General features: G+C 38.1%; 2 protein-coding genes across 4 annotated transcripts in view; both read right to left on the bottom strand.

The window, feature by feature from the left end:
• Nucleotides 1-492: 492 nt before the first annotated feature.
• On the bottom strand, nt 493-14,771 carry cdc34a (cell division cycle 34 homolog (S. cerevisiae) a). Its single transcript, XM_056236830.1, has 5 exons — nt 14,234-14,771; nt 3,248-3,334; nt 2,188-2,285; nt 1,875-2,009; nt 493-1,759 (listed from the first exon to the last, which is right to left on the bottom strand). Exons 1-5 carry the CDS (start codon nt 14,417-14,419, stop codon nt 1,537-1,539), a joined length of 729 nt encoding a protein of 242 aa, XP_056092805.1. The 5' UTR covers nt 14,420-14,771; the 3' UTR covers nt 493-1,536.
• Nucleotides 14,772-16,624: 1,853 nt separating this feature from the next.
• The window catches only part of ap3d1 (adaptor related protein complex 3 subunit delta 1), a 34,215-nt gene continuing 33,276 nt past the window's right edge, over nt 16,625-17,563 (bottom strand). For all 3 annotated transcript variants that reach the window (XM_056236815.1, XM_056236817.1, XM_056236816.1), the window contains one exon: nt 16,625-17,500. In XM_056236815.1, the coding sequence (XP_056092790.1) occupies nt 17,405-17,500 (96 nt within the window). In that variant the 3' untranslated portion in view covers nt 16,625-17,404. The remainder of the gene's footprint in view (nt 17,501-17,563) is intronic.

The following is a 17,563-nucleotide window of genomic DNA, read 5'->3' as shown; positions in this document are numbered from 1 at the left end:
TATATAACAAATTATTCCTTCACATTTATTTAAGGGATGACTGTCTAAGCCTTTTCTTCACTTGCACTGTACTATAAAGTACGGTGCTTTATCTTCTCATATATATATATATATATACACACACACACAGGAATTACATCATCAGAATGTCATGATCCATGTTGACTCACTCAAATATCCCAGGCACTGGAATTGAAGTATATAATGTCATTAATTTTGAGCTGCTTTAATTAGAAATGTAGCAAATTTAAACCAAACGCTCAATTTTGAAAAAGAAATGTCAGGTAGATAAACACATTAACCTATTAGCTATAGTTAGGCTAGGTTGACAAATGTAATTCCATAACAATAAGAAGCCCACTGCTGCCCTCTAGTGGCAAAATTGGTACCAGTTGCCACAGTGGCACCATCTACAGTTGCTTTAATTTAATTTGTATTAATATATATATATATATATCAGTGTAGAAAGATAATCTACTATTCATTATATAATTGGATTTTATTATTTGTTTATTCATCAACAATTGAATTACAGCAATTCTAATAAAGACCTTTATTCAGACTTTAAATAGATTTACAAAGCATACCAAAAAGAAAAAAGTACAAACAAGAAGGGAAAGTGGCCTAAAATACCCCTTTGTGCATATAAATCAGCTGAGCGGGTTTAGAGAGTCTGTTGGGGTCAAAAGGTGAGCCACAAACACACCAATGTTTTCCTGAGGAGGATTTTAGGTTCCAAATAAAGTCACCACAAAGCTTTAAAATGAATAAGGATATACAGAATAACAAAACTAAAATACCCTCAAATGTCAAAGAGTAGCTAAATATAGCGCAGAATCAAACTCAAGATTCAAACTACCTCGCAACCCCATAAAATCGAAAACAAAACACACATAAAGACAGGTTTGTTTGTGGGTAAAATGACACCTATTGAAGTCCCAAAGGAAACCAAGCTTAGAATGGTGTGAACTGTATGCGATGCATCAATTTACCAAACGCCTTGTAGAAATCCTCTTCTGGAGAACATTTATCGAAGAAGCTTGTTCAGTCCTTGGCTACAGAAGCACAATATAATGCATTGTGGTGTAAGAAAGAGAAGTAGCCCTGAGAATGTGTATTAGCTACTTTCCTCCCCCTCCCCCCCACCACTCAAGACGCCAATACTGTTAAATCACAGAAATGGAAAACCTGAGATCAGGTGCCTTTGAAAGGCAAGTTAGTTGTTTATCAAGGACCAAATAAACATGAGCTGGACTGTTTCGCACTGATTGGTTGAACCAAACCTGCCCCCCAAAAAACCAGACAAAACAAAATGTAAGAAATAAAAAACAAACCCTCAAAGCGTCTGGGTTTAGAGTTGACTGCAACTGTTAGTTGCCGTTCGAACAGAAGTACAAAAACAGTTCATCGGGATCAATGACCTCTTGCCCTTTGTGACGTTGGGGACCTCAGGATCTTCAAACAGAAAAATATTCCTTTTCCTTGATTTAAAACCAAATGGAAACCAGAAGTGAAGAGTTCGGAAAGCTCGGGTCGTCAAGAGTCCTCCGTCCCAGAGTCATCTTCATCATAGCGACAGTCCTCACCTTCCTCTTCATCGTCGTCGTCTAAATCCTCATCATCGTAGTAGTCATCGTAGAATAAGGTGGTGCCCTCGTCGGCAGGTGGGGCGCGGGTACGGATGCAGTATTCCGCCAGTGTGGTGGGCACTTTGACCCCGTCCCGTTCTGCTTCGGCTTTGGTGGCTAAAACCTGCTTCCTGTGAACCAGGACCAAAACATGCAGTTGAGTGTAACCCTCAAAATACAACAAATTATGTATATTATGCAAATGTGTCCAAGCATGACCGCAATGAGTGAAAGGGTTTTTCGAACCTGATGATCTCTGCATATTCGCGGTCTTTCCCCTTACTGTCCCTCCATTTGCGGTACATGACAGAGGCGTCCACGTTGGCTGGCGAGAAGGTGTTGGGCTCATTCAACAGTGAGATAACGCTCAATAAGATCGTTCTGAAAAGGAAGCAGATATCAGCTGATTTAATGAAATCAATTACGACCATTTGGCTTAATTATTAATCTCAATCTGTTAAGCTGAACAGAGGAAGAGGCATTGTGTAAACAATCACAAGGGAAACTGTCAAATATCCTGCTGTAACATTCAGGCTTTTGATTAAGAAGTATGTTGTACCTCACATTCTGTGTTGGGTTCCACCTCTCTGATGGCAGTTCTCCACTCTGGGGATCGTCCACTGGCGGGTGCAGGATGGAAATACATACGTCGCCATTCTGAAATAAATGTTAAAGGGGCTGTCAGCACATTTGAATCTCTTGATTTTTTTGTTAACTCTTTCCCCACCAGAGGTAAAAAAAAAAAGAAGAAAAAAAAGAAATTGCCAGCCGCCACAAGCGTTTTTGATAATTTTCACAATTTCATGGCCCCCAGAATATTTATTTGTATGAATATCTGAGGATGAAATATTTTAAAAGAAAGAACAGAGCCTCTGCTTTAAAAAAAAAAAGATTGGATTAAAGCTAGAATTAAACATTTGTTTATTTTAATCAACACTTGAATGTGGGTAAAACACGGAAAGCTGGAAAATTCTGTCAATAGCAGGGAAAGAGTTAATAAAATCACTAATATATATATTTTTTTCTTAAATTCTGGAGTTCGAAAGTCTTAAAACCACAAGTAAAATTAAAATCGTTAGTGAAATTTCCCCTAATTTATAAATTAAATTATATTACCAGCATTAAAACAGAGTGAATTAAAAATGGATTTACATTTTTTATTATTATTATTATTATTATACACTGATTTTTATTGAAAAGCTTTGAACCAATATTTATTATATAAAGTGCCATATAAATAAACTTGATATGATAAGTGACCTAGAAATAGTTTACATTATAACCCGTCTTTGTTTTAATCTTTTTATTTTAAAAAATAAATCTTAAAAGACGTATACTACATTTAACTAGATTTTAAATATCAGTGTGGTCTTCTGTATAAACACAGTGCATTTATTTTATCACATTCAATTCCATTTTTAAGGGGGGAAAAAGGGTCTGATGCAAAAGCAACTAGGATGGTCAAATTAGGTAAATTCCTACATTCATTCATTTTAAATAAAAAGGCAACATTCATAATAAGTATTACATGTTTGTGTAATAAAATGAATTGAATTCATATAAGTTTTAATGCAAGCCAACACTGATCAGGCTGTAGTTTGATTGGGTTGGAGTATAACCTCATAGATGTTGGGATGCCACATCTTGGTGAGGAATCTGAAGGCAGGAGGCGAGTACGGGTAGTCAATGGGGAATTTGATGCGTGCCTGGAAGAAATAACATTTATTAGGGAACGGATGTAATAGCACATTGTCTTCCAACAATACGTGATGAGCTCACTCAATGGTGCAATATAACACCAACACCCAATCTCTACCGGTACTGTATAGCCTTGTCATTTAACAGCTAAATACACCTCCATGACACATTTAATGATCTATTCAATGGCTGAGTGGTAAAAACTGCTTGGGTAGATTACAAATATATCTCACGCTCCAAACCACACATCCCTTTCAAAAACAAGCATGACCCTTTGATATGTTTTGCATTTGAGAATATCTGATTTAGCTGAAAGCCTGTTACAAGTTAAGCTACCATCTGCAATGCAGCCAAAAGCATATAAACTGATTTGTGGTGCAGGCTTATAATCCGTCCTAAATTTCGACAGAAGACTCCAAGCATTTCATTGCGCTGTAGAATTACATATCCTCAACATGTATACATACTATCAGTTAAAAGCGTGAGCACTACTGTAAGCTTAATGTGGGTGTTACCAAGGGAAGTATGTACCATCTACAAGTACACTTTTCAAAGGTAGAGCAGCGATCTTAAAAACAACTTGTAGATCCACCAGGGGTTCATGATAGTTTGTGAACTTCTTACCTAGAAGAAACCTAAGAGCTTTATGAAAGGGGAAAATCAAATAAACACCAGTTCATGGACTATCGTTCCAACCGTGGGGTTGGAGGCACCATATTAAAGGTTCGCCAAGGTCTAAACTTTGATACAATTACACACTGGATCAATGACATGCATATTCATGTATATCTGAGCATAAACAAACCCTTTATACACACACAGATCCTTCACAATCTGTAGAAAGCTGAGCCTGGTGCCTTACAATACAGAGGGTGGTGGTGGGCACACATGCATACGGACCACTCCGCAACCCCCACACACACACATTTGCTGATTTGGCACGGTCAGCTGGTGTGTGCTTCAAAGGGCCAGCTCTCGGAGGGGAGACTGGGGGTTGGGAGAGCCAACAACCAAACGCACACACACACAGTAGCACCTGTATGTATCAAGTGATACTCGATTCCTGAAACTAGAGTAGAGCAGGGCAACTTTCAAGCAAGCAAGCCTATTAAACCTCAAGTAGGGATCCATGTAAGAAGGTAACGGTATTACGTTTCGCCAGAGGCAGCTTACAGGAGTCGCCGCTGCACATGACCCGACACACAAGAGCTCATGACAGCGGTGTCTCTCTTTAGCTACATTATCTAACAACTAGATGAGAGGACTTAAACTTAAGGCACAGGGATGTGCAAAACTACAGATTTTTGGCGTACTAGTCAGTACTTGAAGCCCAGTATAAATAGGAGACACATTCCTGTTTACACCTGGGGCCTCATGTATCAACACTGCGTTCGCACAAAAACACGGCGTACGTCAGCTTTCACGTTCACGGCCAGATGTACTAACAGTGAAATTGACGTAAGAATGTGCGTTCCTCCAAGTAAACTTCATGTCTGCCGTACGTACATTTGTCGTGATTTTTGTCCGTTGGCGACTCATAGAGGCAATAAAGTGAAGTGGCAAACATTACACTACGAATTGTTCTATCGCACCACCAGCTGTCAGATATTGCTTATAATTTGTAATTGATAAATTATTTGACATTGTCACACGAGTTTTATTAAAATATTATATTATGCAATTAAGTAAGAACATATATAAAGCATGTCCAAATTGATACAACCCGTCTAGCGTTGGCTTAACTAAAAAAAATAAACTTCATTAATTCGGTCAATAAAGATAAAAAAAGAAAGTAATATTTTTATTCAGCAAGGACACATTGAAGTGACAAGTAAAAGTGACAGTAAATGCATTTATAATGTTAAAAAAGATTATAAGATTTCGACATCTGTTTGATTTAAGTTTTTATTCATTAAAGAATCCTAAAAATACTATATCATGGTTTCCACGAAAATATGAAGCAGAAGCACAGCTGTTTTCAACACTGATAATAATCAAATGTTTCTTGATCATCAAATCATCATATTAGCATGATTTCTGAAGGATCACGTGACACTGAAGACTGGAGAAATGATGCTGAAAATTCAGCTTTGATCACAGGAATAAATTACACTTTACTATATATTCACATAGAAGACATTTTCAGTGAAATTTCGTTTCTTGCTTGCTTTAGCCATGTTCTTGCAGGTTTCTTTTGCCAAATTGGACTATTTACCATATTTAAATTAATTTAATTGGGGTAGGAGACTGGGTGGGGCGTTGTGCTCGTGCATGTGGGCTCAATTTTACGTTAATTTGGATGTACAAAGAGAATATGCGTGGGATCCTTCGTACGCAGAGATTCATACATCTGCTTTTTTTTGTGCGTGCGCACATTTACAGCTTTGTCCGTACGCAATGTTTTAGTATGAATTCAACGCAAGTCTTTGTACATGAGGCCCCTGGTGTTTTAATCCATCGCTTTTGTCCACTTTCAATCCCTTCTGTCCTGATTCCTTCAAGGGTCTATGGGTGGGTAAATGTTACTGTATGGGGTTTTTTCAGATCATTGGTTTTGGTACGTTTTTCGTTTTCAAATCAAACTTGGATCTTCATCCGAGAAAGTTGAGATCCCGTCTGGCTAGAGCGCTTCCCGTAATGTTTAAGCATTAGGCCAGTAGGCGGAGAGTAGATGGTCTTTTGTGGCTGTTCGAACACATAAGTGTTTTTCACACTACGAAAGAAATCCTGTCGAATGCGTTTTCAACTACCTCTGGAAGTGGGTAGTTAGTTACTCAAAACAATTTAGACCCCGTTTAGACCCGTATTTAGCGTCGTCCACTTGTGATCTGGTCAACGAAAAGGCTTCTTAATACCAGGTGTAAACGGGGCCTGATATGTTACATCTCTAAATTTATCTCCTAAATTCTGAATAATCTAAATTCGATGAAGAGGAAGTGGTCGTTTGCATTATATGATTCCTTAATGGTTGGTACAACTGAATATCTACTGGCAAGATGTGTCATAGCTCATTGTTTTTGGAACGGTTGATTCCACAGATGTTAAACTTTGTGAACGAGCCAAATACAGCATTTGGTTTACATGAGAAACTCATTCTGCAATACACTCATATCCGTATATTTGATTGAAGTGAAATGCAAATGACATTATGGGCCTCTTGGAATTAAAAATATGTTTTTGCTTGAAAAATCCCTGTCTTAGAGGAACCTAAATATAAATCACTCTCCTACAATCCTATTTGAGTAAACGAGAATCCCATTGATATTGAGCTGGTAGAGGAAATAAACCAGGTCACTGCTGCTCTCCTTGAAAAAAAAAGAAAAAAGTCCTGTACTCCTACACCTCCATCACTCTTCCTCATTTTCCGTTGCATAATCTCACTCCCTCCCTCCATGCCAACTGAAACATTAGAGCGGGCGGGAAAATGGTGTCCCTGAGGGAAAAGTGTTAGACAGTCCCTGAGGGTCATAGGTAGGAACTTGTTCTTTTAATTCCCACAGCTATATGTTTTGTACGAAAACCCTCATTGATTTAGGGAAGAATGAGCAAAAAAAAACAAGTCCAATCCAACCTGTTCAGATGGAAACATTTTAGCATTTAAACCAAATGTGGTTTTAAAAATAATTTCTAGCTTCACGTCTCACATTTTCTGTAGTTTTTCCCCAGGAACTTTACACAGTTTGATATTCAAAAGCATATTTAATTCTAGTTCTTGTTGTAACATTATTTGTTCCTCAGACATTCCTCTTCAACAGAAAAAAGTATCAGCTGTATGCAAAGTGACCCACATTTGATTTTTGACAACTGATAAGGTGCACAATTTACCACAAAATCCCCATATCTCTGGGATTGAACCATATAGGGCCTTAAAAGTGAAGATATCAAAATAAAGTTGTTAAGAACCAAAATCTAAAATGATATTAAGATATATTTAATACTTCTTGAGTTTCAGGCATGCAAACCTTTGGGAAAAAACATGGAGGTGCTTTTTCCCATTTTTGAAATGTTACTATTGCAACAAGGTTTGTTTAAGTCAATAGAATTGGTTTGACTTTATTTTGATGGTCCCTTTAACACATTCTGTTGACTAAACAACTTGGCATCTACATGTCTACTAACTCTCATTAGAGTGTCAGTAGACTGGTAGGGTTAGAATAAGTTGACATATACACTCACCTAGGATTATTAGGAACACCTGTTCAATTTCGCATTAATGCAATTATCTAATCAACCAATCACATGGCAGTTTCTTCAATGCATTTAGGGGTGTGGTCCTGGTCAAGACCATCTCCTGAACTCCAAACTGAATGTCAGAATGGGAAAGAAGAGCGTGGCATGGTTGTTGGAGCCAGACGGTCCGATCTGAGTATTTCACAATCTGCTCAGTTACTGGGATTTTCACGCACAACCATTTCTAGGGTTTACAAAGAATGGTGTGAAAAGGGAAAAACATCCAGTATGCGGCAGTCCTGTGGGCGAAAATGCCTTGTTGATGCTAGAGGTCAGAGGAGAATGGGCCGACTGATTCAAGCTGATAGAAGAGCAACTTTGACTGAAATAACCACTCGTTACAACCGAGTAGGGCTGTTGGAACGAATTCCGAAATTCGAATATAATTCGAATATTAAAAAAAATCAATACTATTCGAATGCTGAAGTTACTATTCGAATATTGTTTATGTATATTTTAATTTTTTATATATATAAACAGGAAAGAGGCCGCACTATACATAAATTGTTTTATTTGCACAAACGCGTTTCAAGAAGGCACGCGCCGAAACGCGTTTGTGCAAATAAAACAATTTATGCATAGTGCGGCCTCTTTCCTGTTTAACGTTATATATTCTAATCATCAGGCCAGCATTCTTAAAGTTTATGTTTAATCATTGAGTGAAGCCTGCTCCTATTCCCATTCATTAATTTTTTTTATATGGAATCTTGCCTTTCTCGCCACCTTGACTTACACACATGTGAAAATGAAATGCTTTTGTTTCGTCTGATGAACAATAACGTTTTTGAATCGTAACACAATTGTGCACGTTATCCACGCTGTATCATCATAACAATACTGTCAAAAATGGTAAATGTTTAACAACGTAAAAAAGCGCCCGTGAAGCGCAAATATCTTGGTGAAAACTCAACGGATTCGGCGAGCACCAAACTCGTTGGAAGAAAGATATAAGTTTCAGAATTTTTGGTGGTGTTTTAGCGGAGATATTAGCCGAAAACCATCGGTAGCGCTTCAACCATATTCAGCACGAATAAAATGTTTATTGTAATGTTAGATATCCCTCTAGTGGACAGAACGTGTAACAACAACCACATGCTATGGTGGCATTGGCGATCCATAAGCCTGAGTAATGTTGTAAATATTAATAATAGGATGAATTTGAGCATTTAATATTCGAATATTAAATAAAATAAGGAATGGAATTCGAATAGTATTATAGAGGAAGATTGACAGCCCTACAACCGAGGTATGCAGCAAAGCATTTGTGAAGCCACAACACGCACAACCTTGAGGCGGATGGGCTACAACAGCAGAAGACCCCACCGGGTACCACTCATCTCCACTACAAATAGGAAAAAGAGGCTACAATTTGCAAGAGCTCACCAAAATTGGACAGTTGAAGACTGGAAAAATGTTGCCTGGTCTGATGAGTCTCGATATCGGTTGAGACATTCAGATGGTAGAGTCAGAATTTGGCGAAAACAGATTGAGAACATGGAACCATCATGCCTTGTTACCACTGTGCAGGCTGGTGGTGGTGGTGTAATGGTGTTGGTGTAATGGTGTTGGGGATGTTTTCTTGGCACACTTTAGGCCCCTTAGTGCCAATTGGGCATCGTTTAAATGCCACGGCCTACCTGAGCATTGTTTCTGACCATGTCCATCCCTTTATGGCCACCATGTACCCATCCTCTGATTGCTACTTCCAGCAGGATAATGCACCATGTCACAAAGCTCGAATCATTTCAAATTGGTTTCTTGAACATGACAATGAGTTCACTGTACTAAAATGGCCCCCACAGTCACCAGATCTCAACCCAATAGAGCATCTTTGGGATATGGTGGAACAGGAGCTTCGTGCCCTGGATCTCCAAATCTCCATCAACTGCAAGATGCTATGCTATCCTATCAATATGGGCCAACATTTCTAAAGAATGCTTTCAGCACCTTGTTGAATCAATGCCACGTAGAATTAAGGTAGTTCTGAAGGCGAAAGGGGGTCTAACACAGTATTAGTATGGTGTTCCTAATAATCCTTTAGGTGAGTGTAGTTGCAAAGTTACTTCTAATCAGTAGAATGTCTGTTGACGATCATCACAATAAAAAGTTAGCAGATATTAAGCAGACAGTGTACTAATACTCTAATGAGAGTTAGTTGACATGTAGTTGCAAAGTTACTTAGTCAACATAATGTTCAAAAAGGACCATCAAAATAAAGTGTTACCATAGAATTTACTAATACACCTAACCATCTATGTGTGAAAATAAAATATACGCCTGTAACTAAACGTATTAAAGATATCTTAATATCCTTATAGATTCTAATTCTGAATAAACTTTTCTTTTGGAATCTTCATTTTTAGGTGTAACGTGTAGTTAATGATACTGAGTATTTGAACTCTTCAGAAGCTGTTAAAATGAACAAATCCCTTCTTCCAAATATCCCTGAAACTGATTTAAATATAGATTCTTATAAATACTCTTTTGAGAGGTATTTATGCCTCAGAGAGGTAGGTGTTCTATGTAATTATTTTGATAGAGGGAAACGAGATACATTTCTAGTTTCAACATTATTTATTCTTCAGACATTCCCCTTTAAAAATGCAATAAGTATCAGTTGTGTGCAAAGGGAACCACATTTGGTTTTTAAATGGGTAAAATACAACAAATTGAACATGAAGCTGCATTGAGATCCCCATATCTATGGGACTGAACTATAAAAGAACTATAAAACTTCCAGGCCTTAAAAGTGAAGGTTCCAAAAGAAAAGTTCATTAAGAATGAGAATCTAAGGATATTAAGATATATTGAATACTTTGAGTCACAGGCACGCAAACTTTGGAAAAACAACATTCATGGCACTCAGACAGGTGTGTTTATGCAATTGTTGATAGAAAAAAACCCCGACACATTTCTAAAGAATAATGTCTGAAGAACAAATAACACTGAAACTAGAAATGCGTTTCTGTGTTATTTGTTCTGCAGACATTCTTCTTTAAACAACTATCAGCGGTTTAAAAAGTTATCTACATTTGGTTCTTGACCATTGAAAATAGATAAAATTCAACAATTTGAACATGGAGCTGCTTTAAGACCCCCATATTTATGGGACTGAACTATATAAGGTCTTGAAAAAAAAAAAAAAAAAAAAAAGAAGTTAATTAAGAATGCGAATCTAGAAGGATACTAAGATATCTTGAATACTTCCTGAGTTACAGGCATGCACACTTTGGAAAAGCTAAGTTCATGGCAGCCAGACAGGTATGTTCTTGCAATTGTGTTGATATACATTTCTAGTTTCAATTTTTTTTCTTAAGATATTTCTCTTTAAAAGAATAAGGCATCAGCTGTATGAAAAAGTGAGCCACATTTGGTTTTCGACCACTACATTTTTTTTTTTTACAATTTACTCATGGAGCCGCATTAAGATCTCCATATCTGTGGGATTGAACCATCAAGGGCCTTTGAAATAAACACCAAAAGTAAAGTTTATTAAGTACCAGAAAATAAAAGGATATTATGATATCTTTAATACTTCTTGAGTTACAGGCATGCAAACTTGAGAAAAAAAGTGCTTTTTCCCCATTTTTGAACTGTCACCGTTGGATTATAATGCAACAAAGATTGCTAAATTCAACAGATTTGACTAATAGACTTACCAAAAAATAAAATAAAGATGCTTCCATCTTTCTATAGTCATTTTACCCCCCTGTAATTTGGCTCCAAATCTCAGGTGAAAATTGACCTCCCTCTACAAAATAGTGCATTACTCAATAAATATACATCAATTACATTTAATATTTATGTGTGTCTTTCTAAAATATTAACAAAACCTAAAATTTGAGCCGGGGAAGTTTCCGAAATTTGGTTGATTTGACATGGAATGACCCTATAACACATTATATGAAGTGTACAAAAACCTCCATTCACTATTGAGACAAGCATGAGTAAAACGAAGTCAAATCTGATCTGACCATTCAGCACACATCTTGAAAGAGTTAAACTGAGTTATTATGGGCTGACTCACTCCAAACACCTTCCAGGCACAAAATGAAGCCAGAACAGGCTCAGTTAGAGCCTCCCGTCTCTCATTTCTGTGACACTCCGTCAGGCTGGCTCGGGGAGCGGGTAACATGACTCGAGTCAAGCCCAGCTCACATCACCTGCCAAAGGGCCTGGGCGTGTGCATGCTTCACTGGAGCTCAGGAGCCAGCCCTGCTACCTGTCAGCTAAGCGCCACGTGTAAGAACTTGAAGCCTGCTTAAAGGGATCCCACTCATGAGAACTTAATGACTGTGCCAAATCTCTCTTAGCTGGAATATTGAAGACAGATACAGAGTGACGTCGTCATGACCAAAATCTGATGAACACAATAGGAGTCATTTTATATTACAGGAACGATTTATCTTCCGATTAACATTACATTTTTGTCAGAAACTCAAAAAAGGTTTTATATAGCCTAATCTTATTAACAGATTGTTCTGATTCAATTCTGAATGGATGAGCAGTGTTCGTAGCCGCTGTAAATTGACTACAAAATACACACCCGTGACGGTAAATTCTATGGTAATACGTCAAGTTTGTTAAAATAATGAAATACACTTGACTGAAAATTAGTTTTAAACAACTATTTATTTGACATTTGTGTCTGTTGTCGCTTAGACAGACAGACATGATAAATAGATAGAACAACAGACAGAAAGATAAATAGAAGTATAGAATGACACAAAAATAAATAGAACAACAGGTAGATAGATAGACAGACAGATAGATGGACAGGCAGATAGATAGACAGACACACAACAGATAGATAGAGCGACAGATAGATAAATAGATAGAATGACAAAGATAAATAGACAGACAGACAAACAGATAAAGCGACAGATAGATATATAGATAGAACGACAGACAGATAAATTAACAGACAGATATAGATTTACAGATTACAGACAGAACCACAGATAGATAGACAGATAGATAAATAGATAGAACGACAGACAAAGATAAATAGACAGACAGAGCGACAGATAGATAGACAGAGATAAATAGATAGAACGACAGACAGATAAATTAACAGAGAGATATAGATTTACAGATTACAGACAAAACCACAGATAGATAGAGGCAAGATAGACAGATACATAGAGCAACAGAGACAGACAAATAAATAGATTGAACAACAGAGTGACAGGTAAATTTTTGCATTTCTCTTGAACTTCTGTAACAAGCCGATAATTCTCACATTATGGCCCTGTTGTGAACAATCATAATGTCAAAAAAACAGAATAAAGGTCAATTTCAACAAAGAAAAACAAATGCAGAAGGGAAACCTGTCTGTGTCTGATGGGGTAGTAGTGTGGAGGAAGTCATGGTTACTCATCTCTTCCTGTTGGAAGAGACTCTGAGAGGGTCCCAGGGCTGACCTGCTTCCTTCCTCCACGACAACAAACACACACCGTTTTCCACATCAATGCAGGACAACAACAGGACTGAACCAAAGACTTTGACTGAACTGAATGTTCACAGCTATGAATCGTCTCTAAAGTTTAGATAACATGAAAAGGAGACTAAACTGGCATAATACATTGGCTACAACCTGGTTTGAACCAGAAACAAATGTGCCCAGCCGGTCGGTGGCCACTTGCTGATGGCATGTGGAGGCATGTGTGTGTGTGGTGGAGGATGGTTGGCCAGCATGCAAGCCAACGACACAGGCATAGCTATGAAGCCGGGCTAAATATAACTCCACCATTGTTGTAGTCTGCCAGAGTGACTTTGCTTGGACACAGCAGAAGGTATTTAGCATAGGTTACATTACAGAGTAGCCTCTATCTATCTGATATGTTACAGTATTTCAGGTTAATGCATTGGATTATTTTCTTAAATAATTTGACTACCTTTATGAACTCACATGTGTCAGGAAAGCTATTGACAGAGGATGAAATAAATATGACTGATGTTTTTCTGTTGACAGAAAATGTTCAACATGTAGAACAACACTAAGTGATACAGCTCCAAAATGAAGCAATAGATTGTGTCATTTGGGGTGATAGGTTGGCTCTGGAAAAAAGATAGTCAATGTCCATCTTGAGGAAACGTTGTGGTTTATTATCTTTGAAATAAGCCTATATTTTGAACTTTAACCAAGTAAATCACATTGAAAGAATTTCACAACGTTCAGTCAATGTTCCAGAGAGCTGTGTGTAAAACGGAACACTATAGGAACAAAATGACGAATGGAACGCTGGTGTTTAGAAAAGTAGAACGCCGAACCGCTGTTTTAAAGTGACAGTACAGCGGAAAATGAAAATTCTATTATCACCCACATGTCGTTCAAAATCGTTCTTTCTTCAGCGGAACACAAAAGGATACATAGGCAGAATAACAATGACAGCCTCAGTCACATATTTCCGTCATATATTTAATTTAGCGTTTCATGGAAGAAAGAAAGTCAAACAGGTTTGGAACAACAGAACGTCACTCACTTCTTTAAAAAAAAAAAGAATGGGGCAAAGAAACACCCACAATGTTTACATCAGATGTCATATATACAATGGTAATAAAACAAAGAGTCACTCACCCTCAAACATGACATTTATACATCATGAAAAACAAAATACTCTATGTATAAAACTCATCAATTTACAAAATATAAGACACAGTCAGCCGTCACTCACCTTAAAATACCCCCCCTCATAGTGCGTGTTGGGGGGTCCAAAAATCGCGACTTCCCAGTTGTACAAGTCCGACTCATCGACTAAAGTTATTTTAAAGCCTTCAACCGGCTCGTCCTGAAGACTTTTTAGCTCCAGCATTAAAGCCTTTTGGGAACTCGCAACATGGTGGTGTCTATGCTGAGCCATATTCCAAAAACAAACGACCAGGCATCCAAAACAACCCCGCAAACAAGTTTGATTCGTCCGTTTCACAAACGCGCCGCTAGGTCAGTGGCAGTACACGCTGAAGTCGAACGAACAAACGCGAGATAAATCACTCGATGACAATTTTCGCTTAGCGAGTACCAGGCCCAGCGGATTTGCTGTTCGCGTCGGGCATTTGAAGTCCCACGTTAAGCACCTGCCGTCGATATTAAACGTGTTAAACTAATCAAGCGTTCCGCTAGTAAACAAATATGCTATGCGGGGCAGCTTGTTCGAGGAGTCTCGCTCCCTCCCCCAGCAGCGTCACGCGAGACACGGTGCCACCAGCAGACCACGTCCCTCCTAATATCCTCCTGCAGCCAATGGAGGGCATGCTGAGTACGAGTAAAACACAACGGAAGGAAATATATTTTAACAACGCTTATAATACTACATTATCAATAGTATATGGCAAAACACTTTTTTTAATCCCCACACCATACAAGGTAATTTGTCACAATGTAACGTCCATTAGCCAGCCTTTTTAGAAATATAGCAAAAAAAGAAACACGTATCTATCTATCTGCCCCAAGACGACACTTCAAACTAATTTGCTCTTAGTGTTTATGTTTACATGCATAAGTATTCTAACGTTGTTAAGATGCTAAATATTACAACTTAATAAAATAAAAATTGTTCACACACAGAGGCAAACATTTGGTCTACATGTATGAATTTATTGGTACACACATTAAACTAAAGCATTCTTCTCAAACTCTCAGGTGGACATCTCAAGAATGTAGCTTGCACATTTTTGGTCATTCTTTTAGCTCATTTATTCATCTTAAAACATTATATTACATCATACAGTCGGAAAATACATATGAAGGAGTTGGACAGTACCTTCAAACGAAGAGCAATGAGAGTATATTGAATGAAAAGCCAAATCCAGCCATATCTGCACTATAACTTGCCAGAGGGAAAACCTTATTAGATTAGCTGGGCCACTTCACTTGAATCACATTTAACAGCTAAGTATCTATATGGACCCCCTAAATCCCCCCCCAAACCCCCTCTATTGAGATATATAATATAATTATATATATATATATATATAATTTAATGCAAAATGCAATTTAAAAACATTCCAAGACATCTTTTGAAGTTTATGTACTCATAACAAATAAAAATACATTTTACCATCAAAAGGTGTAATATGGTGAAGCCAACTTTTACGTAAAAAAAAAAAACTAAAAAATAATTGCGACAATCAAGGAATGATAGGGGGATTTTTCTATGCAAGTGTTCATGTATTAGTCAAAACCAGAAAAGTAGGCAAAAGTTTACATTCCTACCCATGCAAGTTATACATTTCAATGTGACTTAATGTGTTAAGTCGCTTTCATCCACGGCAGACGATTCAGTCTTTACATGGCCTGGAAACATCTAGAGCGGTTGTTTTTCCAGAAACGTTCTATTCAAGTCACTTCTTGTTGATGAACTGGCTCTTACATTGGAAAACACTTGCAAGGTACCCTCAGGATAACCTCTCGTGAGCAGATTACCACTACTTGCGTCCTTGCAACCGAGCGCTACAGCGTGCTGGATCAGACAGTTAAACACAGGAATTACTTACAGCATGTGCCAGAATTAGTCAGTACAAGTTCATTAGTGTGGGGGGAAAAAGGCATTTAAGAGCATATTAAAAAAAAAGTGATTCATTGTAATCTGCAAATGTACAAGACGGCAGTTCTAAGAGCGGAAGAACACATGTAGAAGCATGAGTTCGGATGATGTCAAAGCCACAGAGGCATTTGATGGATGTGATAGACAGGAAGTGCACATTTAAGTTCAGGCTCCCTTATATTCATAAGTTTTAGAAACAAGGGATGATTTTGATATAATACTGTCCAGAAACATGAGACACTGTCAATGTGTTAAAAATGGCATGTTTGAGGTTAAAACCTTTAAAGTTTAGCGCTATCAGTAATAATTTCAAAGCGTACTTCAGCTCGTAACAAAACAAAGTACACGCACACGTTCTTACAATGGAAGTCAATGGGGCAAGTGTACAGTTATAGTTGCTCTATAGACATCCATTGTTCGAGCATGTACTCTCGGACCATTGACTTCCATTGAGGAAGAGCATTTTTGGTGTGTTTTTTCCACAAACTGAAGCACGAATCAAAATGGTAAACAAGCAACTTGGAGATTTCATCCTGATGGAGACCATTAACCAGAACACGGATTTGAGAGACATGAAATTGTTAATTTCGCCACTTTTATGACCCGCCATTATCCTGAGCAAAGGTTTGTAAGTGTGCAGTTTTGTTAATTACATGCTATTGTAGTTTTACCTGTCAACATTAGGACTCAAATAGTAGTGGGCCATCACATGATATCGTGGTCTATAACCTATGAGTCCTAACGAAACGTACAACTGCACTTGTGAGGCTTGGAGTGACATTAGTGCTCAGAGGCAGTTCGAGTTGGAGATGTGGATCTTAAACCAGTCCTGCTAGCCTTCGAAAAGAGCAACATGAACCTGGTAGGGAACAGACACGCTGATGTTTAATGCAGAGAAAGGCGCTGATGGAGATCAGGACAGAAAACAAACTCGGCAAACAACACAACGCAAAACACTTAAAAAAAAAGAAAAGAAAAAAAAAAGCACACAACTCAAGCATCAACAATGAAGAAATCCAGTTCTCAATCAAGATGAATGTCATGGACCGTTAAGACAATGGAAAGAGCGTCGGAGAGACGAAGGATGCAGGATGAAGCGTGAGATCAGATGCACGTCGGAGGTCAGACACAGTCGAGGAGGGGAAACAAAGGCAAGAGACGGTCTTAAAAGAAGAACAGAGAACGACCGATTCCAATAAATACAAAGGTTCAGAGAAGGGACACGAGTCTCAGAGCAAGGGTATATGATTTTGAGCGTGTGGGGGTTCAGGGGGGGGTTACTGGGCCGTGAGAGGGTCACAATCAGCATTTCGAGAAGGTCTGCTTAATTTCGTCCAGCACATTCCCCAGCAGCGATGGCTCGTCGCACTTGGCGTCGATGGAGACGGTCTGATCGGACTGGAAGAGAGAGAGAAATGAGAGGTTAGCATGAACAGAGGAGCAGATGCATCCAGCAAATTT

The sequence above is a fragment of the Rhinichthys klamathensis genome, unplaced genomic scaffold (genome assembly GCF_029890125.1).
Source record: "Rhinichthys klamathensis goyatoka isolate OS25496 unplaced genomic scaffold, OSU_Roscu_1.1 h1tg000467l_1, whole genome shotgun sequence".
NCBI lineage: Eukaryota > Metazoa > Chordata > Actinopteri > Cypriniformes > Leuciscidae > Rhinichthys > Rhinichthys klamathensis.
Note: the sequence above shows the minus strand (reverse complement) of the source record. Positions and strands in the feature narration are given on the sequence as shown.

Bases quoted from the DNA above. Each gene is read 5' to 3' on its own strand.
- cdc34a (XM_056236830.1), bottom strand. From the start codon at position 14,419: ATGGCTCAGCATAGACACCACCATGTTGCGAGTTCCCAAAAGGCTTTA. The intron at 3,335-14,233 runs GTGAGTGACGGC...TATTTCTTCCAG, and splicing joins ATGAGGGGGGGTATTTTAAG to GCACGCATCAAATTCCCCAT. The intron at 2,010-2,187 runs GTACAACATACT...CTTCCTTTTCAG, and splicing joins AACCCAACACAGAATGTGAG to AACGATCTTATTGAGCGTTA.